Source organism: Cydia splendana, chromosome 11, assembly GCF_910591565.1.
Source record: "Cydia splendana chromosome 11, ilCydSple1.2, whole genome shotgun sequence".
In the NCBI taxonomy this organism is placed as follows: domain Eukaryota; kingdom Metazoa; phylum Arthropoda; class Insecta; order Lepidoptera; family Tortricidae; genus Cydia; species Cydia splendana.
In genome coordinates this window covers 17,665,610-17,688,950 of record NC_085970.1, presented here as the reverse complement: position 1 = coordinate 17,688,950, position 23,341 = coordinate 17,665,610, and the positions used below count along the sequence as shown (strand labels likewise).

At 35.3% G+C, this 23,341-nt stretch overlaps 1 protein-coding gene across 1 annotated transcript; it reads left to right on the top strand.

Annotated features, from left to right (window-relative positions):
• Positions 1-3,836: 3,836 nt before the first annotated feature.
• LOC134795074 (uncharacterized) lies at positions 3,837-22,993 on the top strand. Its single transcript, XM_063766910.1, has 6 exons — positions 3,837-3,883; positions 7,703-7,775; positions 8,229-8,305; positions 9,334-9,427; positions 9,890-10,014; positions 22,904-22,993. Exons 2-6 carry the CDS (start codon positions 7,715-7,717, stop codon positions 22,991-22,993), a joined length of 447 nt encoding a protein of 148 aa, XP_063622980.1. The 5' UTR covers positions 3,837-3,883; positions 7,703-7,714.
• The last annotated feature ends 348 nt before the right edge of the window (positions 22,994-23,341 follow it).

Here is a 23,341-nt window from a genome sequence, read left to right as displayed (position 1 = left end):
TTCCGCGAATTGGCCAATTAGTGTAGTAAATGAAGCAAGTTGTTGTATGGAGACCCATGCATTAATTTCTCAGTCGATGAAATTTAGCTAGGTTATTGTATAGCATGAGCCGAGACTAACATATAAATATCCAAAAAAAAAACACTCCTAAGTTAGGTAAAAACACAAATCTGATTATATATTTAACCGAGTAATTGCTCAGTCCAAAATTATTTTACAAAATAAGTTATTTGTATCAGTATGTGATACTAGAAAAAAATCTAAAAGTTTTGTGAAACATGAGAATATTTTTTTATGATAATTCCTAATTTTGCCGCTCATTTTCATCGGAAAATTGCTCTGTCATTTTTTTCTTCTTATATGATCATAGAATATAATTTGGCGCAGTGGGTAAGAAAATCCAAAAAAAATGCGTACCCAAATGTATGTATTATAGAACTATTAAAAACTGAGAGCGGAAAATTTTTAGATTTTCATTTTGTAGGTATAAAACGGCAATAAAATGGCATTCCAGTGAAAAAATTAGACTGAGCAATTTTTCGGTCCAAGACACGCCAAAAAATTATATTTTATTAATACTGGGATTTCTGCAAGGTTATTTTTTTGATATTTCATATATTGTTGCAATACGTTACATGAATATGTCCGGTGAAGAAAGTTTGAACGGAGCATTTTTCCGTAAAAAGTTATTAACGATTTAAGACTTTAGGTATTTACTTTAATTCTATTATTATTATTCTTTGGAAATTTATACAATACTTTTTACTTATTGATACTTTATCATACTGTAAAGTTTTTTCTGGCTGAGGAATTACTGCGGGGTCCACTACCTTTATTTACTACACTAAATTTTGTACAGTGAACAAACAAATCAAGTTAATTAAAATAATTAATTGAAAATCGGCTGGACATTCAAAAGAAACTTCTAATTACCAATATTTGCTAAAACTAATCACCTTGGTACTGATTTAAAAAGTTCTACTCGGACCTACCACATAATGGATATGTCCTTAAACTACGTCCAAAAGAGCGGTATAGGCACTGTGAAAGTTATCTCGCTTTGTGAGGTAAGGCACAGCACAGCGGATGTCATTTCAGATCCAGAGCAGAGCCCGACTGGGGAAGTGCCTCCATGCACCTTATAGAAAACCGCAGCCAAATGACACTAGTGTTGTGTTCCAGCCCGTGAGTAAGGTTGCCAGAGCTCAACGCCGGATACAGCGCCGTACGAGTATACAGCCATGTCACTTTGATAACAGAACCCAGCACGTGTATCATACGCAATTTGAAACAAGAAAGAAATCTTACCTATGAAGAGAAATATCATCCAAGTTTTGTTCTTTACAAAGTACACAAATCAAAATGCAAATTCAGGCAACTTGTCGACGATGAGATACACCTACCTGTTTGCAAACTGCGAACTGTTTGCAAAAGTTTTAGCATACGATTGTTACTTTTGCAATTTCACAGAAAGTCTTCGCGAAAATAAAATAAAAAATACCTACAAAAAACTATATAATAGCTTGACGTGTCAATATTTTAATAGTAAAATAAGGCGTATGTTTTCAAGATATCACAGACGGTAGTATGTATTATAGTCTAGCAAACCAATATTGTCGGTAAAAGTAAGATTTCAAAAAACATTTCTTTTGTTGGTGTCATAATAAAGGCAATACCTATACCTATGCTCCATTGACAAACTAGGTAAGCATTATTTATGTAATAAAGTGTTAGAATGTTTAAATTATTATTAATCTCATTTTAATAACTGATTAAAGTTTATAGAAAATATTTTGTTCATAAAAATCCATCGTTAACGAAGGATTATTAATCAACTTAGGCGGAGCAAGGAATATGCACAAAATAGTTATGCTTTTGCTGTATAAAACGAGCGATCTCATCGCCAACAAAATGTTCCGCAGTATAGCCAACTTAAGAAAAGTCTGCAGCGATTTTGAAAGCACACGCAGTGCAAGTGTTATTTATACGTCATAATTTCATAGGAGTTTGACGTTTAAAATAACACTTGCACTACGTGGGCTATCAAAATTCTTGCAGACTTTTCTTGGTCGAACTCTATATATGGTGTACATATTGTTTGTATTTCCATGTTATTATATCAATAAAAAAAAGTTTGTCAAGCCATTTCCGTCAGTAGGAAAAAGCGGCAAATTCTAAAAATATTGGCGCCAAGGGTTATCGTCACATAGAAAATTGGAATTTAGCGCCTTTTTGTAGTGACAAACTTGTTTGGACCGGCTATACTAATGAATGTAGTAAAGTATCAAGTGTTAGTGCACTGGAATCCTGGACTGAAGCCCTACAACCTGTATCAGGTGACAAGGAATGGGATTCTGTTTACGTAATTACTGAGGAACTACAACAACAATTATCCACATTAAAACTGGACGAAGTATTGAGTTTTATCCTTACTCCTTACTAATGGTTTTTTGAGTTGCATTTTTGTGTACAAAACAACTGGGCGCTCAAATGGATTTGGTCCAAAATGGCAGCGTGGTTTTTGATCAATATGGCATCATTAAATAAAGATAAATTAAAAGTGTTGATGTCTTGAAATAAAGGAAAACCAAGCAGATTAAAAGAATTTATATTTTTGAATAAAACCATTTGTTATAAAAATTGGTGCTTATGTAATTAAGAAAACTAAGTACCTATATTAATTGTTTATAGTTTAATAATAGTTATGGCTGAAATACTGACGGGCATTTTAGAAAAAAGTTCGTTTGATAACATTATATTGTATTGTAAATTTGTAATATTTGTAACACACTTCGTTGTTGTTGTATTGCCAGGGGTGCGAAACTCCGGACTTCGCCCAAACTCGGCTCCGCTCGGCTCAGCATTGCTCCGAGCAATTATTAGGGTTGACACAACTTGACGTCCCTTTGCGTGCACGACCACAGATAAGATAATGGCTTGAATTTTGACAACCCTAAATAACCGAAAGGGATAGTGACATATATTAGAAAGGGACAGCATGATTCGACCCTGAACCGCTGTCAAACTTCGTTTTTGTAGGAAGTTTCCTTTCTGTACGGCAGTACTATTAATTATTCTGTGGTATTGCGTCTCATCACTTTCGGTTGACATTGAGATAAGAGATGCAACTAGCAAATTTAACAACAACCTACGAAGTGAAATAAGTATTACACTTTATCACTGACAGTTGTAGACAAGTATCGTGATAGTCGGTTCAAATAACCCACTTGTCACGGTTTGGGGATGTCAAAGGTTAGTGATAAGAGACAATAACATGTGACTTTGTAGCTCAACCAAACATACTGAGCACATTGTAAATGAAAATGTGTCTGCAGGATGCCTAGCCAACGTGCCAATCGTTTACGCACCATAGAGTAGCGTAGTCATCTCTCTATCACTCTTCCTTATTAGTGCGACAGTGACAATTGCGTTTCGTTCGCTACGGAGCGTAAACGATTGGCACGTTGGCTACGCACCCAGCTGTCTCTAATTACTAGACATTTTTTAAACATTTTGAATTTGTAGACTTGACTGGTAGAGAATGTCTTACGGCATTAAGTCCGTCATTTGTACTATCATGTATTATTAAAAATTAATGGTGTAAAAAAAAAAATTACGCGATTTCCGCATTGGTCCCATACTAAAAGTTGTTTAGTATGCAGAGTATGGCTAGTGAAAAAAAATTATAATTTTAAAATGGTATACCAAATTACCAATACCAAGGCACATTTCTAAAATATTGATTAATAATATCAAGTATCAAGAAGGTGCGGTCGACTGTGCGAAGCGTAAGTATGTAAGTATTTGCGAAACAGTGAACCCACGACCACTGTGTTGTGTTGTGTCGACCAGTGAACTTAGTAGTTGTTCCAATATTAATAAAGTAAGTGCTCTTTGTTTAATTAATAAAACACAAGAGTATGATTATTTTGTAAAATAGACATTGAAATATTTTGTGCAAGCTTATGTGTAGGTTGAATATAAATTACATGTGATAAAGTGTGTGTGTGTGTAACAATAATAACTTAAAAATTGTTGTATTGTTTAAAGATCAATAGCAATCTGATTTTACACGTATTTACTTCATTCCGAATTTAGTTCCTTTACCTATACATTTTATTCAAATCTTGTAACTTAAATTTGAACCACTTTACAGTGTCGGATTGACTTAAGGGGCTACCCGAGGTTTTCATCGATTTTTGACAAGTTTTGAATCGTACCGTATCTCCTTTTTTTGCACTACAGTTAGAATTATAAGACAAACGGTTATCGGTTTTTCAATCTTTTATCTCCGGTTTTGTCCACCGGATTTTGAAAGAAATGAATACTTATTTTTTTATAAATTTTTTAAACATTGTCTAAAAAAACACTTTTTTCGTATCTAGTTTGCAGTGAAGGATCTTACATGTACGAAATCTACATATTTGGGTTCGTCTTTGACGTCTCGAAAAACGTGTCCAGGGTTTTAATTTTAAACTAATTACTTAACACAAAAGTTATGGCCAGAAAACCAGTTTTTTAGCCTAAAATTGTTCAACTTTATTGCCAAATATCTCGAAGACAATGAACTTTGAAGTAAATATGGGATACTATATTGCTTAAAGCCGTTGCTGTTAATATAATAAGCTACAAAAAATATTAGAAAACTAAGGGTTCCAGATCGAAGGTCATTGGCGTGGGGTAGCCCCTTAAAATTAAGTGAACATCCTTATTTCCGTTGTCAATGTATTAACATGCTGATCTGATGATACAGTTAGAAAGGTATCCAAAGGAACTCATTATAAGACTGGCATTAAGGTCCCTACCTGCCCCATCATTATGTTGCAAAGTCTAATTAATAAAATATCTTATTAGAATAGGTACAGTAACTCTCTAAATTCTTTAATTAATCATTTGGGATAAAAGGATTCTTGTAGCACCCATAATATAATCGCTATTTGTTTTGTTGATAAACTTTCCGAGTAAATACTCGTAAAGTCTAATCCAGTAGGGCTAATATGGTCGGCTCTTTATCATTTGTCACCATGCCTGTCACGTTCTAACAAATATGTAAGTGCGAAAGTGACGCATGGCATGACAGGTGATAAAAATGCGACCATGATACCGCTACAGTTTCTGATATTATAAGAATACGGAGAGTACTGAGTTCTGAACACCTAGTGTAAATTTCATTCGATATCGTGACAAGCGTTCGCGTTTGTGTTATGTCTATGGAATTTTGAACAGCGCGCCAAGCGGGACGTTTTGGAAACTCAAAATCCCATACAAAATGACCGTACGTCACGTCACGCTTTCGAATGAGATTTACACTAGGGGTACTTGAGTTCAGTACGGTTACCATCAGTTTGTCACTGACATAAACGCCGTCGAGAACGTAATTTACTTTCTATACATCTATACATCCCGTTTGCACTATGCGTATGCGTATGCGTATGCGAGTGCGAGAGAGATGTATAGAAAGTAAATTACGTTCTCGACGGCGTTTATGTCAGTGACAAACTGATGGTAACCGTAGTTGAGGAAGGAATGGTGCCAACTAATCAGACTCCGCACCGAACATGGACGCTGTGCGGACTACCTGTTTAAGTGTGGTTGGCGAGACTCACCAGCATGCGACTGCGGGGCCCCAGTACAGACTATAAACCACATTATACATAGTTGCCCGATACGGCAATTTGTCGGAGAGGCCCTAGATCTTCACTCGCCTAATGCACACGCTGCCCAATGGGTGAAGAATTTAGATATCGTATTGTAAATATTGTAATTGATAATTAGCGACTCTGTAAATGCCATACGAATAAATAAATAACTTGAGTTCTGATAAAACCAACACAACCGGCCAAACATCCCCACAGCGACCTTAGCATTAGGGAGCAAGGACAATCGTCTTCAGTGTCTATTAAGAGGCTTTAATGTGTAAATTATGCTTAGTGGTCATAATCGGACCACTAATCTGTTTCTGGGCCATGAATCTTAGAATGAATTCATTAACTACCAAATGGGTACAGACACATAAATACATATTTTATCATATACCTAATGGATGTTTTGTGTTTATAATTCCATTATATTTTTGAAATGCACCCAGATATATAGTCAAATATACAGAATGATTCATGAGACGTGAGCAGGACTAATCCTGCACACTCAGTAACTGATAATTGATCGATCACCGTCGTATTTAGGAGAAACAACCACACTTTTTCCTATTTTTTAATTTTTTGGTGAGAGTAAATTTAATTCTCAACAATCATGGTCACCCTACAGGACCTAATTAATAAACATTAAACCTCTTTAACCGTAATGGCATTTTGATTACGAAGAAAATAAACTGTCAAACTTGAGTGAGATGCGAGTTTTCAAAAGTAACCAGACCGTGATGACAGTGATGACATTCAATTTGACACAGTATATCGGTAGTTTAGTATTCTAATTTTAGGGTGACCATGCATGTCGTAAAAAAATTAATAACTTTTTTTTTCAACACGACTAGAAAATTAACGTTAACCTCACTAATACTGATACGAAACAGTTGCTTATAATTAACGATATGCGCAGTGTTAGTCCTGCTCACGTCTCCTGAATCACCCTGTATATTTGAAATCACAATTGAAACAGATTGATTACATCGTGCTAAAGTTAATTTTAGGGTCGGCACACACGGACTGCAACCCGACTACAATTTGTATGAAAACTGTGCAGTCAGCGTGCAGTTCCCATATAAATTACCTCCGCGTTGCAGTCCGTCTGTGCCGGCCCTTAATGAGGATATGCAAACCTACAGATTAATTAGAACTGCTAATCTTTAACCTTTTCGTCAATGAAGTAATAAAGTGTCAACAACGCCATGTCAAAAATTGCACGTAGACAAGCCGTACCGTAAAACGGGGTGAGTAGGTTTCGCGGGGAGAGGTGGGATATGAATGGGGAGAGAAGGTTTGAGAGAGGGGTGAGAAGGGATTTTAAGGCTACTGCTACAAAAATAATGTATTCCAATTTAAAATGGAGCTATAGTAATACGCATAATAAAAAAAAATCGATCCAACAATCTTCCAAAATCACCTTTGTATGCAAACCCCTCTCACCCTAAATACGAGGCACTACGGGGTGAGGTGGGTTTTCCTCTTTATCGTCAAAGTTATGAAATGGAACTACCCAAAATAAAATTAAATCTAAAATACAAACATCCGGAACACTTATATACACCATTCAGTTTTCATATGTAAAAATAAAATGTTATCGAGGTTTGAATTTCAGTTTTGACCCTACTCACCCCATTTTACGGTATTACTACATACCAAGTCGTGGCGTGTGGAACGAAATTTACTGACTTTATATCAAGTCAATGGCAGCTTCAATCTATGTTAGCCTCTCTGACAACCTCAACCGGTAGGTACTAGAAATGCAACTTACACTTACAACTGACAAAAATGTTAAAGGATGTCCTTTTAAGAAGTAAATTTCGGGGTAAAAGAAGTAACCTTAACAGGATTTACCAATGGATTAAATAATTTAACTAAATTAAGGGTACTTACAGTTTTTACTTTTTTAATGTGAGTTCTTAACTTGATATTTCTTGATGGATGATTAGGGGTAGGTATTAAAGAAAATCCTAATAAAAGAAATAAAATATTTAGTGTCTAGTATAAACCTTACTTTATATGACGGGTCTTTTTACAACTTTATTACTTATGTATTACAGATTTCGACCAAAATGCAGTCCAAAACTTCTGCAATCGCCGTGCTCGTAGTGTTATTATCATTAGTGTATAAATGTGAGTATATTTTCGTCGGAACTAACAACAACACAGTTAACTTGTGAGCCATCCTATCAATAAACGATTTACTGTCGCGCGAAATATTTTAAATTTTCAAGCACAAAGTGCTGAGACCGATCAGGAACCGAGACAATGATTTTCACGATTCACGATATTTCTAGGAATTTCATGGTCTGCCTGATTTTACGATCGCCCGCCGACATATATTATACGAGTATGTGTAACGCGACGTTTTCAATACCTGGTGACTCACGTTAGACCGGGCCGTGTCCGGACCGGACCTTCCGGCGCATAGTTTTCTATGGAAAGCATCACGTGATCGCCTGTCATGTCATAGAAAAGTAAGCTCCGTAAGCTCCGGCCCGGACACGGCCCGGTCTAACGTGAGTCATCCTAGTGTGATGATATATAGTTGAATAAGTTAATGATGTGGTAATAAATATATTTCAGCGTCCGCAATCCAATGCTACTACTGCAATAGCGCCAATAACAGCGCCTGTCTCGACCCTAACGAGATAGAAGAAGAGGTATGTATACTATATATAGGTAGTCACCTCTTTCAACAGCCCTATTCGACTATTAGGTCTATGTGGCTAATTCCGTCATAGGGCCTAGTCCGTCCAACAATCCAACAGCGTTACATTTCTTTACAGTACATATTGTTCTACTTTACCACCCTCCCGTGCTTTGTCGATGAAATTATCAATTTTGTTCGTTGTACGAAAAAAAAACGCTAGTGGACGGAATAGGCCATATGACGGAATTAGCCATATAACCCCTTAAATGTAATTCGCGTCTTTCCTGTAGACGTCGCAAAGTTAAGAGAATCTAAAGCTATATGTTTTACGCAGCACCCTTACAGACGCTATACATTTTTACAGAATTGAGACTCAAATAATAAAAATGGAATATACAGGGCGATCAATCCAAATGGGTCAGTATGGAGAAGTCAGAAACTATGAGAGAGCGAAATCTGTTCTTACGAACCATGGGTTCGATTTTAGATTTAATAATAATGGCGCTCAATTTTTATTAATCCCTCATACATAACCGGGAATCGAACCTGGTTTTCTTCTTGATGTAATCGCGTGTAGTAGGTGTTTGTTTGTATAATTGGTCCTGAAAGTATAAGGACCAAATTTCGCTATCTCTCAATAGTTTCTGACTCCTCCAGACGACCCATTTGGATTGATCGTCCTGGGCCCCTATTCGACATGTACAACTGTCAGATTTCGCGTCATTTTCAATTCAACTGTTGAAGTTCATATGAAGTTCATCAAGTGCGGATAGTTCATTTGGTACAACCAATCATTTAACAAAAAACAACTTTGTTTTATTATTACTTTAAGTTTATAATGGTTTGGTTTTTGTTGTCACCTAACTGTGGATTGCTAATGTCAAATGTTGACAAGTAATGATTCAGATTCAAATGAAGTTCAACATGCGACGTCAAAAGTTGAATGTCGAATAAGGCCCCTGTATATGTACTAAAGTCGTTAACTTTTATTGTATTGTCCACAGAAGTTTTTTTTAATGTGTTTGACCCATATAACAGATCCGCGGACGCATCATACCGGCCGTGGACTGCGCAGCCGCCATCCCGCAGCCCATCTCAGTGAAATTCTTTTGCCGGAAGATCGTGCAGACCAGTGAGTTACTAAAGAGTTATAAATTTTAAAATTGTAGTCTAAGAAATAAATCGTGGCCAGGTTTGCTTTCTAAAGTATGTAAAGTATGCTATCACACGTATTACGTACGAATTTACAAGTGCGACAGACAGGCAACACGTCGAACGTGGTTCGCGGTAGGCCTCAGATCTGATGATGTATATAAATTGTAGACCGGAAATAACTTTAGGAACTAAGGTGATAAAACAACGCAACCTCATTGAGTTCGGATGAGAATATTTTTTTCTTAAATAAAAAAAATTTTTCAGCATATAGGTAATAAGTTTAACAAAAGATTTGGACTAAAGTGCCTTAAAAAATAAATTAAGATTCTTAAACGATATATATCTTCAGTAAATAAATAAAGTTATATAGGTTTATTATACATATATATAAACATATAAAATAAATATACCAGTATGTATGTAAATGTATCCGTTTCAGTTTACCACACGCGGCGCGAGAATGATGTGCGCATAACTCGGGGCTGCGGTTGGATGCCTTCTGAAAAGCCGTGCTACCGCGCGGACAATAGTGACCATCTAGAGACGGTGTGCCAATGCTTCACTGTAAGTTTAAGCAGACAGACCGTATGTACGAGTTCTATGGGTAGACTGGGTGGGATGCCTCTTAAGCGGTGTGCTACCACGCGGACAGCAGTAGAAACTATTCCCCGATTCTGGCCCCACCTCTCAGTGGTCACCGATCCTGACCCCAGGGCCGATCCACCGCCCCCGGTGAACCTAAAAAAAAAAAAAAAAAAAAAAAAAAAAAAAAAAAAAAAAAAAAAAAAGCCCCCCATTTGAATTGATTGCGCTAGGTCTCAGCAGTGCCCGGCGCCTCCTTCAGGTACTTACGAAATACGCTAATTAAACAATACACCTTGCTCACCACGGTAACAATAGGCTTATCGACCCTTTTCTATTGTTCGATCTCGACTCGGGCGCGTTATTGTGTTACCGAGAATACTACCTGGACCCTTCACCCACCGACGTCTTCATTCATGCCTTCTTTATGTGTGTATTATACTGTAGGTGTTTGTGATAGGTATTAGCGATAGGTATTTGCAATAGGTATTACCGATAGGTATTTGCAAAAGGTACTTATTTGCGATTCATTATCTTATGATCTTACAACCTCTTGGAGCTATTTCGATTTATAAGGAATACAGTTCTAACCTAACCTAACCTAATTAGAATTTACACAAGTAATCCGTCGGTAGCCTAAACTAACCTAAACCTTCTTTTACCAAACCTAACTTGACCAAACCTAACTAAAATCAACCTAACTTCTCATTTCAAACTAACCTGCTTTCACCTAGTCTTCGTTCAAGTTATGTTTTAACCTAAATACCTAAACTTCTTACCTATCCAAACTAAAGCATCCTACATATCGTATACATACTTACCTATATTGTGCATATTGTATTGTGTTATTTTATTTAGTTTTACCTATTTCTAACTCATTATTTTTGTCTGCGATAAATGCAATTCTACTTGTTTCTTTGTATTATTAAAATAATAACGAGGCGTGTGAGGCATTTCTTGTGCACTTGTTTTCATTGTTATAACAGCTTAATTGCTTTATTGATAGACGTCTATTATATTTTATGCTGACAATGGATTATTATGTGGATATAATTTGAGTTTGAGTACAGGGAGCGTCTGTTTAGATGAACTTGTTGAGACATGTTACTTTGTATGATTTAAAAAAAATAACGAGACGTGTCAACTGGTTTCAACATGATTTAGTCTAATACGTCGGCATTTCTTGTGTGTTGGTATTCATTGTTATAACAGCATAATTGCTTTATTGGTAGACATCTATTATATTTTATACTGACAATGGATTTATTGTTTCCTATTATGCTTTTGAATTTGGGTTTTAGTAAAGAGAGCGTCTGTATTAGATGAACCTGTTGAGACATGATTTGAACGATACTGTATCCTGCTCACTATCACAGTATAAAAGCCGAAGAGAAATGGGTTTGAGTAAGTATTACTGTCGTGGCAGTCCTCTGTATCAGAGCTCCTTGTATCTACTGCAGTATATAGAAATATAGTGTTAATTCAACAGTGAAGTGTTTAAGTGTTTATAGAAAGACCCAACAATGGATGTAAGTATGTCTTTTATTACCGTAACTTACTTTGTTTTGTTTTCACTTGTGTTCTTTGTGTTTTAATTATCAAGATTGTAGACAGTGTGTAAATTATTGTTTTATATTGTTTCAGTTCACTGAAAATACTTTCAAGAACTATTACTACCCGGATGATAATAAAGACGAATCAAGCGATGAAGAGGGTACGCTTGGTCTAAAAGTTAAACAAGCCATCGCAAAGAAACGTTCAGGAAACAATATCGATAGCTTCTTTGAACGACCTAAAAAGCAGTCTAAAGTTGTGAAACGGTCTTCAAATGTGAGCAAAAGTTCACCAGACGGTGTTGCAAACTTGTCATCCGGACAAGACGACGGGGCCTATGCATCACATTTGATTAAAATCGAGATATATGATATGCATAAAATCAAAAACGTCCCACCCATGGAACACTGGAAGCATGCGGACTTCAGATTGAAATATTTTGCGTTGGAAGACGATTTGGAGCTACAAAATACGCGAAATATTATTTATAACATAACAAAGCAATTAGCTTCTAAGGACAGTAGTGTGAAATATTTTATAGATAATAAGAAACAGTGATAGTTATAATTATTAATGATAGTAGTAGCTTAATGATTGTGTTAACGTATTTCTCATTTTTTACCTCTCCTTAAGTACATTTTCCATGTAACAGATTTTTTTGTGTCGTCTCGTTTTTTAAGTAACAAAGAATGTTAAGAAATATTTTGTAAATAATAAAATTAAAAAAAAAAATGTGTGGTTTAAAAGGTCTTTGTATTATATGAAAAAATAAAAAATCTTATTTAAGTACACGTATTATTTTATTTCACAAAAAATGTTTTAAACATATTCCTTAATATAAGGTCATTACATACAGAATTATCAGAAAACAAACTTAGCATATCTGTCATAGTTTTTCCATGATATTTAAAATACAAATAAACTAGACAATATTCACCACAAACTGAAGTAAAATGGTTTTGAAGAGGTTTATTGTTATAAAACCACTGTCTGGTGTTTCTTTTTAAAAATAAGTTATGGTAACCTGAAGGTTTCCGTCCGAAGGAATCAAAATATTCTCCTATACCAGTAACATCAATGTGTATGGCAACCCAGTGGGAGCCTGGTTTCGTGTCAGGGTCCAAATTACTAACAATAAAGACAGGTAGATCGACCCAAATAGGTATTTTGTTAGCAGCAAAAACATTTGATTCAAAAAGTGGGTTTAATTTCTTCATACAAAATTGAATCTCATTAGTATCCATAATTATTTAATTAATAACAATTTATATCTTGATGATGCTGCAAACAATGACTACAACAAAATAAAGTAAACGAAAGAAAACATTGTATTTATATAATTATGTTTTTCAACTATTATAATCTACAGATACATCACGGTTTTTGTTTATTTCAATAATGTTGTCAAATTCTGCATACACGATACAATTAATGGTGCTAGTTAGAGCCGAATCAAAGCGTACTTCTATCCGAACACTTCCATGTCTAACAAGATTCCAGTGTGAAGTTGAACTAGCAGATAAATCAGGGGTTAAATCAAAACATAACAAACAATATCCTCCACCATAATCTGTTCTACTTATTCCATTACCTTCGTTGTGAAAATGAATACCAGTTCCAGAAAATAAGGTGTGATATGCCGCCGCTATTAAACCATATCTTTATATTTTTTTAGTTTCGTCTTTTCTTTTTTTTCTAATGGAATTTTCCCATTTAGGACGTTATAAATGCACTCACAAATAATGTTGATCTCTTCATCGTCACAAGATTTAAGTAATGCAGTACGATATTTGGGTTTAAGCAACTGCAATGCTTCAAGTAAATGTTTATATGTGTTTACTCTTGCATGCATCATGTAGAACTGACTAAAATATGGTGATTTTTATCATATTTAAACCCCTTTTTAGGTACATACACTGTGCAATGCCCATCAAACGGAAATATTTTTGTTTTAAAACGGCATATGTCATTTGTATTTTGTTTCAGGTCAATCATGAGGTAACCATGAGCCTCCTTTGTAGCATCTTTGTAGGCTTCGTCCACAAACTTTGAGTTTTCTGGGTAAACTTGTCGTGACAGGTAGCGTATTTGAGTTTTATCCCTGGGATTTTTAAAAAATACAATGTAGCTTGTATTCAATGAAATATCACGTTGACCTCTACCTTGATGAAATACGTTTTGTGTAATATAAAAAACACTTAAGTTTCTATGATGACTACCTTTCGTAAAAATGTCAACGATTCGTCCATCTGATTCTCTCATCAAATCATCTATAATAAGAAGTTTAGGTTTCTTCCCATCAAAAATTGAAAAATCTGGTATTCCTTGACTATAATTTACATTTTCCAGATTGTAGAGAGGTTGCATTTCATCATAACACCAAATAATTTCATCAAATTCAACATTACATATCTCTTTGGAGTTATTCAAAAAGTTTGTAACAAATTGCGTTTTACCACACCCACTAGGACCTGCGACAATGGTGGTGAAAGGATGATAAAAGTGAATCATTATTAAATATCGTAATCTATGTGTATGTGTGTATGTGTGTGGGTGAGTGTTGATATGTTAACGGATGGACTTTAAATGGTAATATTCAGAAAGATGATTACTATTTAAACAACTCAGATATAGTAGACAAAAAAACAAAACAAAATGATTACGTAAATTTTTTTTTATTATTTATGATCACACTTTTAACATTATTTTTTTGTTTCATATTTACAAAATACCTTAAAAGATACAATAAAATAAAATTCATACATTTTTTACATGTTTACAAGTAATACCTTAAAAATATACAATGTACAAACAATAATTTGGAATTCGAATGTTCTGTGTGATTATATTACAACTTTGAAACTTTTTCATTATTGCGGTATTTTATAATGACCCCACGCTAGAGTGTCAGAAGAGTTTTCTAATAAGTACCGTTTTGTATCTTCATGCGATAATGATATTTTATTTATTTTTTGAGTGAATATTATATGTTTTATAGACTTAAATCTTAGCATTTGAGCGCGTTGCAAATTTTTATTAAATAAACACGTTTTGTAATTGTCAAGAGTAAATTTTTTTGTAACACATTTATTGACTCCTTTGGCTTTTGATAAAACACCGTATTTTTCAGTTTTCTCATCATTCTCGTCATATTTTTCAACATCTAAGGTATACATTTTAGATCTCAGACCTACGAACTCTTTGAAAATTCTACCATTATTTTCATCTTTGAAAAACCGTAATCGCTTTTTATTTATTAACGGCAAATCATATTTATTGTTAGGAGGATAGTCAGATGTATCAAAATATAAATTAAGATCTGATTTTATATCTGCGTAATAATTTTCCGTGAAAATTTGATATACTAAGCTATCAGTATCTGTATAAAGAAGCTTAAGGTTGTCTGGATATTTGGTTTTCATGTAGCTGTAGTGAAAGTCATACATCAAAGTTTTCGATATATCTAATACGCAAAATCCCAGATAAATCGGTTTATTATAAAATATTTTAGTTTTATTCAATTGAACGGCCACTAAATTCTCAGAGAATATGGATAAACTATGGAACTCAGGTTTCGCTATCAAAGATTGAACCCCCTGCGTTTTTCCTCGATTTTCCCAGTGATTTAATAATTTGACATTTACGCGTTTTGCAACATTTTCCATGGTTTTACCGAACACTGAATTATTCATTAGTTTAAAGAAATCTTTTTCAAAATCGGATGATGCCTGTGATCGCATGTGGGTGTTCAAATCTATGTAACTTTTTAACCACATAGACTGCTGAAATTTAAGAATGCGATGGATTTTACTCAATTTCAAACCATTCTTCAAACACTGTTTTAGATTTCTATAATGAATGACATAATTCGTTTTTTTATTTAAATTAGGAATTAATTTTTTTTCTTTGGAATTACCCAAACAAACGTTTTCAGGACAAAATGGCAAATCTGAATGAGAGTCATGCAACTCGTTAGGGTATTCGAGATCAACTTCTAAAATTAAGCCATGATCAGCGTCATCAGATATATTAAAGTCAGTATCTGTATTTACCCATTCAAATTTACCGGTAGGAAGACATTGAGACATAGCCCACCCGTAAAGGTTATTTGCATCAAAGTACATAAGAAATGACGATGGGATATTTTGATTATAATCTTCCAAAAAAATATTATTAGCCTTCGCGTATCTATTACTACATTGTGATATGCCACCTCGAATATTTTTTGATATAAAAGCTATTTTATCGATATCAGTTAGGAGTTCTAGTTTTATTTTTGTAGTTCTTAACATTGCATCCCAACTTAATCCCGGAGCAGTATAATAATGAGCGGGGTCTAATCCATAGGTCTTAAGACAAAGGTTTCTAAAATTTTCAAATATATCAGTTAGTAATAGAACATCAGTTTTTAAATATAAATCAGAATAATCACCCATATTTTTGCATTGAAAATGAGACCAAACATCTTTTGCGTGATCATAATCCTCTTCTGAGATGTGACTATCAGACAAGGAACTAAAGAAATCATCTTTAGAGGGAAGAGCTGTTAAGTTTAAAGAATCGTATGATGACATGTGTTCATAGGGATAGACACCCTTTCGTAATAAGCGTTTAAAATCCTCCTCGCATGAAAAATTCAATTTTAATTCATGAAATTGTTCAGGCAACAAGTTTTTTGCCAATTTGTCAAGACTACTGGACATAAATTTAAGTGAATCGACAAATCTCAATTTAATTGTGCGATTATTTATTTGTAAGCTCTTAGAAAATGAAATGTATTTCTCTTTGTTCTCTGGAATCAGTTCAATGTCGCCTTCCGCCAAACCAAGCCCATGCACTATAAAATGACTATCATAGTTACACAAATTATGGAAAAATACAGGTACAAAATTAGGTGCCCTGTATTTTTCAGAACAAAATTTATGTGCCACTCCTTCATAAAGACCAGTATGGTAATTATAGGAAATGACTGAATCCTCGTTTAAATTTTTATCACAAATATAACATGTACTACTCTGAGCAATATGCACATTATTTGCATTAGATAAAGGCAATGGAGTTTTTACAAAAGTATTTCTCCTACAAATGGCCTTTAAGTCTTGTTCCATATACTTCATAAATTCCTGGGTGCAATTTTTGCCTTTATATGTTCTGTACACTGACAATTTATCATTATAAGAACATTTAATGTAGTATCCAAAACTATATACCTCATGTTTTTGTACATTTGTTGTTGAGGATGTAGTAGGATTAATTGTAACTGTTTGAATCGGGTTTAGAAAGGCCTCGAAATCAGCATAAATAACAAAAGGTACCCTTAATTTACGTTCATAATTATCGAAAGTAAGTATATTGGAGGAAACGTTTTCATTGAACCAGTTTTTCTTTTTATCCTGTTCTGAAGGTAAATGTGTACAAACATGGAAACAATCGTTTCTTTGATGATTCATTAAATTGTCGCGAGTTGTAAAGTTCGACAAACAACCATCACAAATATGTGCAGCATGCTGTGTATTTGATAATTGTTTAGATACTAACCTAGATAAATTTTTGATATAGCAATAATGCCCCTTACTGTCTTTTGATATGTACAATAAATTTAAGTGGGTAGCTTTTTTGCACTTTGTTAAGTGTAATGGGCCTACTACGTCATGTTTTTTACTTTTCGAATTGTATTCAAAACCAAAAACGTTTATACTTATATCATTCATTTTTTCAAATTTCTGAATATCTCCAACCTTAAGTGGGAAAGTTAAATTTCTAAAATTTAATTTATTTTTATGCGCTATATACGATTTCGTAGTGTTTGAACGATGACTTGTAGGTGGATACAAGCCTGACAATACAGCCCATCTAAAACATTCATGATCATTATTTTTTACATTAATAACTGCTTTTCTGTTCTGAATATCACGTGGTAATTCGATATAGGAAGAACCACGCAATGGATTAAATTTGTTTACATTGACATCTAGATAGTTAAATTTTACTAAACTCCATCCACTGTCTTTTCTCTCAAAGTTAAATAATTTTGTTAATATATCTTTAACAACTGACTCGAAAATATCATCTTTGTCGCTGCTAACATCAACTACATTGTTACATAATTGGAAATCAAATGTATTATTTACTTGTTTGCTCTCTTGAGTAAAATCCGCATTCAAAATAAAGTTTACTTTTAAAGCATGGTGATCTGTGAGGGAACGATCCAATAATGCAAAGATTTTATCTTTATTTCCTAGTAAAATGGATTCGGGAGTAAATGGTTGGTGAACATTTTCATTTAATAGTATTCTGTAAGTGGCCACCCTATTCTTAAAAGCATTTTCAATTAACTGAACATTAACCCATTCAATGTCAGCCCTTAAAACATTATTTTTGTGAAGATTACTATTTAAATGATTTTTAAAATATCTTTTAGAAACAAACTTATTACACACAGAACATTCAATTTCATGATTATTATTTGTACTCACAATGACATCGGGAACTGGTTCGGATGATGTTGATGCTACAGGTTCAGCAGCTGCTGAACGGTTTTTCTTCACCAAGAATTCTTCGGTCTCCAAAACTGCAGCTGTCCTTTTTACTCCCCGTCCTATTTGAGAAGATCTACAACAATACATAATAAACATAAATATCTTAATGTCAGATAAAATAAAAATAATTACTAAAACGGTTGGTTGTATATACTAACGTAAGTCTTTTCGACACTGCTGACAATAGGCCCGCATCATCAAAACTCCATCAATCACATCTGATGACTGAGTATTCCCCTTGGAATTTTTGATATGCCCATCACATGGTGTATAATACGGTATAATATCAGAATCTTCCAGTAACGAGTGAGGTAATTTGTTTGATATATACCACATTCTTATATTTCTATGAAAATATGCTAAAATAAATTCTTTACTTAATTCCTCAATCTTATCACGAGGCAAAGTGAGACCAATATGATAGTAAGTAAACACCATTATGGAAAAGGATATCACAGTACAAGCACGGCACCAAAACACTGAATGATATGAACTCGAGATACCCCGCTTATATAACCAGCACTCTCCCACCCCACGTTTATCCTAACAATAAGTTCTGGTCACAACAAGTTAGGAGGAACCCATCCTTTGTTAAACAGGTACTGGTTAAGAGTTATAAACATGTATGAACAGGAACACTTTTACTTACGCCTCTCGATGTAGTTGGCTCACAAGACGGGCAGCCTCGCATAGATCTTCATTTTCTTCTATTTCTTCACAGAGTCTGATAAGTTCAATATCGTAGACATCACAACTCAAAGAGTCCATTATGAAATGAGAAATCATACAGTGCTTTCTTTCATTTAAATAGTTGACTACAGGTATAAGATTTCTAAGAGTGGGGACTGTAATCTTTACAAATGAGAAGTATTAAATTAAAACTTGTTGTAATGTGATACAATAAAAATAATCTGTTACATGGAAAATGTACTTAAGGAGAGGTAAAAAATGAGAAATACGTTAACACAATCATTAAGCTACTACTATCATTAATAATTATAACTATCACTGTTTCTTATTATCTATAAAATATTTCACACTACTGTCCTTAGAAGCTAATTGCTTTGTTATGTTATAAATAATATTTCGCGTATTTTGTAGCTCCAAATCGTCTTCCAACGCAAAATATTTCAATCTGAAGTCCGCATGCTTCCAGTGTTCCATGGGTGGGACGTTTTTGATTTTATGCATATCATATATCTCGATTTTAATCAAATGTGATGCATAGGCCCCGTCGTCTTGTCCGGATGACAAGTTTGCAACACCGTCTGGTGAACTTTTGCTCACATTTGAAGACCGTTTCACAACTTTAGACTGCTTTTTAGGTCGTTCAAAGAAGCTATCGATATTGTTTCCTGAACGTTTCTTTGCGATGGCTTGTTTAACTTTGAGACCAAGCGTACCCTCTTCATCGCTTGATTCGTCTTTATTATCATCCGGGTAGTAATAGTTCTTGAAAGTATTTTCAGTGAACTGAAACAATATAAAACAATAATTTACACACTGTCTACAATCTTGATAATTAAAACACAAAGAACACAAGTGAAAACAAAACAAAGTAAGTTACGGTAATAAAAGACATACTTACATCCATTGTTGGGTCTTTCTATAAACACTTAAACACTTCACTGTTGAATTAACACTATATTTCTATATACTGCAGTAGATACAAGGAGCTCTGATACAGAGGACTGCCACGACAGTAATACTTACTCAAACCCATTTCTCTTCGGCTTTTATACTGTGATAGTGAGCAGGATACAGTATCGTTCAAATCATGTCTCAACAGGTTCATCTAATACAGACGCTCTCTTTACTAAAACCCAAATTCAAAAGCATAATAGGAAACAATAAATCCATTGTCAGTATAAAATATAATAGATGTCTACCAATAAAGCAATTATGCTGTTATAACAATGAATACCAACACACAAGAAATGCCGACGTATTAGACTAAATCATGTTGAAACCAGTTGACACGTCTCGTTATTTTTTTTAAATCATACAAAGTAACATGTCTCAACAAGTTCATCTAAACAGACGCTCCCTGTACTCAAACTCAAATTATATCCACATAATAATCCATTGTCAGCATAAAATATAATAGACGTCTATCAATAAAGCAATTAAGCTGTTATAACAATGAAAACAAGTGCACAAGAAATGCCTCACACGCCTCGTTATTATTTTAATAATACAAAGAAACAAGTAGAATTGCATTTATCGCAGACAAAAATAATGAGTTAGAAATAGGTAAAACTAAATAAAATAACACAATACAATATGCACAATATAGGTAAGTATGTATACGATATGTAGGATGCTTTAGTTTGGATAGGTAAGAAGTTTAGGTATTTAGGTTAAAACATAACTTGAACGAAGACTAGGTGAAAGCAGGTTAGTTTGAAATGAGAAGTTAGGTTGATTTTAGTTAGGTTTGGTCAAGTTAGGTTTGGTAAAAGAAGGTTTAGGTTAGTTTAGGCTACCGACGGATTACTTGTGTAAATTCTAATTAGGTTAGGTTAGGTTAGAACTGTATTCCTTATAAATCGAAATAGCTCCAAGAGGTTGTAAAATCATAAGATAATGAATCGCAAATAAGTACCTTTTGCAAATACCTATCGGTAATACCTATTGCAAATACCTATCGCTAATACCTATCACAAACACCTACAGTATAATACACACATAAAGAAGGCATGAATGAAGACGTCGGTGGGTGAAGGGTCCAGGTAGTATTCTCGGTAACACAATAACGCGCCCGAGTCGAGATCGAACAATAGAAAAGGGTCGATAAGCCTATTGTTACCGTGGTGAGCAAGGTGTATTGTTTAATTAGCGTATTTCGTAAGTACCTGAAGGAGGCGCCGGGCACTGCTGAGACCTAGCGCAATCAATTCAAATGGGGGGCTATTTGTTTTTTTTTTTTTTTTTTTTTTTAGGTTCACCGGGGGCGGTGGATCGGCCCTGGGGTCAGGATCGGTGACCACTGAGAGGTGGGGCCAGAATCGGGGAATAGTTTCTACTGACAGCGTGATCAACTAGAGACCGTGTGCCAATGCTTCACTGTAAGTACAGGCAGACAGACTGTATGTACGTGTTCTGTGGGTAGACTGGGTAGGTTGCCTCTTAAAAGACGTGCTGCCGCGCGGACAACAGTGACCATCTGGAGACTGTGTGCAAATGCTTTGCTGTAAGTATACAGGATGGCAAAAAAATAACTGCATTCCCGTTGCCAGGGAGGTTTTGGAATTATACTGAGCAACTTTAACTATGGGACCAACATCGAAATCGCGAAAAAAAAATCTGGTTGGTCCATACATTTTGGCTGGTTCATTTTCTATGTCAAGGTAAATTTTTATTCGTTATTTCGGGGTTGATCCATAGTAAAAGTTGCTTAGTATAATCCCAAAACCTCCCTGGCAACGGGAATGTAGTTATTTTTTAGCCACCGTGTATAGTCAGGCAGACAGACCGTATGTACGCGTTCTGTGGGTATGCTGGTAGGATGCACCTTAAACGGCGTGCTACCGCGCGGACAAAAGTGACCATCTGGAGACGGTGTGCCAATGCTTCACTGTAAGTATACGCAGACAGACCATATGTACGGGTTCAGTGGGTAGAGTGGGTTGGATGCCATCTGAAAAGGCGTGCTGCCGCGCGGACAGCAGTGATCATCTAGAGACTGTGTGCCAATGCTTCACTGTAAGTTTAGGCAGACAGACCGTATGTACGAGTTCTGTGGGTAGACTGGGTAGGTTGCCTGTTAAAAGACAATGCTGCCTCGCGGACAACAGTGATCATCTAGAGACTGTGTGCCAACGCTTTACTGTATGTATACTCGTAAAGGTTGGCTAAGAAATAACTGCATACCCGTTGCCAGGGAGGTTTTGGAATTATACTGAGCAACTTTTACTATGGGACCAACCTCGAAATCGCGAAAAAAAAATTTGGCAGTTTCATACATTTTGGCTGGTCCATTTTCTATGGGAGGGTAAATTGTTATTCGCGATTTCGGGGTTGGTGCCATTGTAAAAGTTGCTCAGTATAATCCCAAAACCTCCCTGGCAACGGGAATGCAATTATTTTTTAGCCACCGTATATAGTCAGGCAGACAGACCGTAAATGTACGCGTTCTGTGGGTATACTGGTAGAATGCACCGTAAACGGCGTGCTGCCGCGTGGACAAAAGTGACCATCTGGAGACTGTGTGCCAATGCTTTATTGTAAATTTGTAATTATGCGTTCTATAGGTTAGGTAGACTGGGTAGGATGCCTCTTAAAAGGCGTGCTGCCGCGCGGACAATAGTGACCATCTAGAGACGGTGTGCCAATGCTTCACTGTAAGTATAGGCAGACAGACCGTATGTACGTGTTCTGTGGGTAGACTGGGTAGGTTGCCTCTTAAAAGGCGTGCTGCCGCGCGGACAAAAGTGACCATCTGGAGACTGTGTGTCAATGCTTTATTGTAATTATAGGCAGACAGACCGTATGTACGTGTTCTGTGGGTAGACTGGGTAGGTTGCCTCTTATAAGGCGTGCTGCCGCGCGGACAACAGTGATCATCTTGAGATTCTTGAGACTGTGTGCCAATGCTTTACTGTATGTAGAGACAGACAGACAGTATGTACAATTGTACATGTTCTGCAGGTAGACTGGATAGGATGCCTCTTAAAAGGCGTGCTACCGCGCGGACAACAGTGAGTAGTGACCATCTGGAGACATCTGGTCCCCAGGCTTTATTTTCGAGTATTTTTAAATGTCTACATTTGTTACAGGACCACTGTAACAGCGGTGACCACGTCAGCTCCGACACTGCAGTAGCTCTCTTTTTGTTACTCTCTTCTGTCCTGTACTTCTACCGTTAAATGATTTCCAATAAAGGTTCTTACACTTCAGATTTGTCATTATTTGTTCTGTAGTATAGTGGTAATATACATTTAAATATAAATATAATATAAATATAATATATATTTTATGAAAATTCTAGTAATTGACTGAGCAAATCGAAGGGTCTCCATCAGTACAGCTCCGGTTTAGATGTATGCTGAAACACAGCCAACTTGTCAGAAAAAACGAGGCGCGAAATTCAATCCGTCATTCAGTAGAAAAATGCGCAAAAGTCAACTCTTCGCGTCTATATTTATTAAATTTGCCGCCTTTTCTACTGGCAAGGTCGCTGTGCCAGAGTAGATAATATTGGACTTGCATTAAAC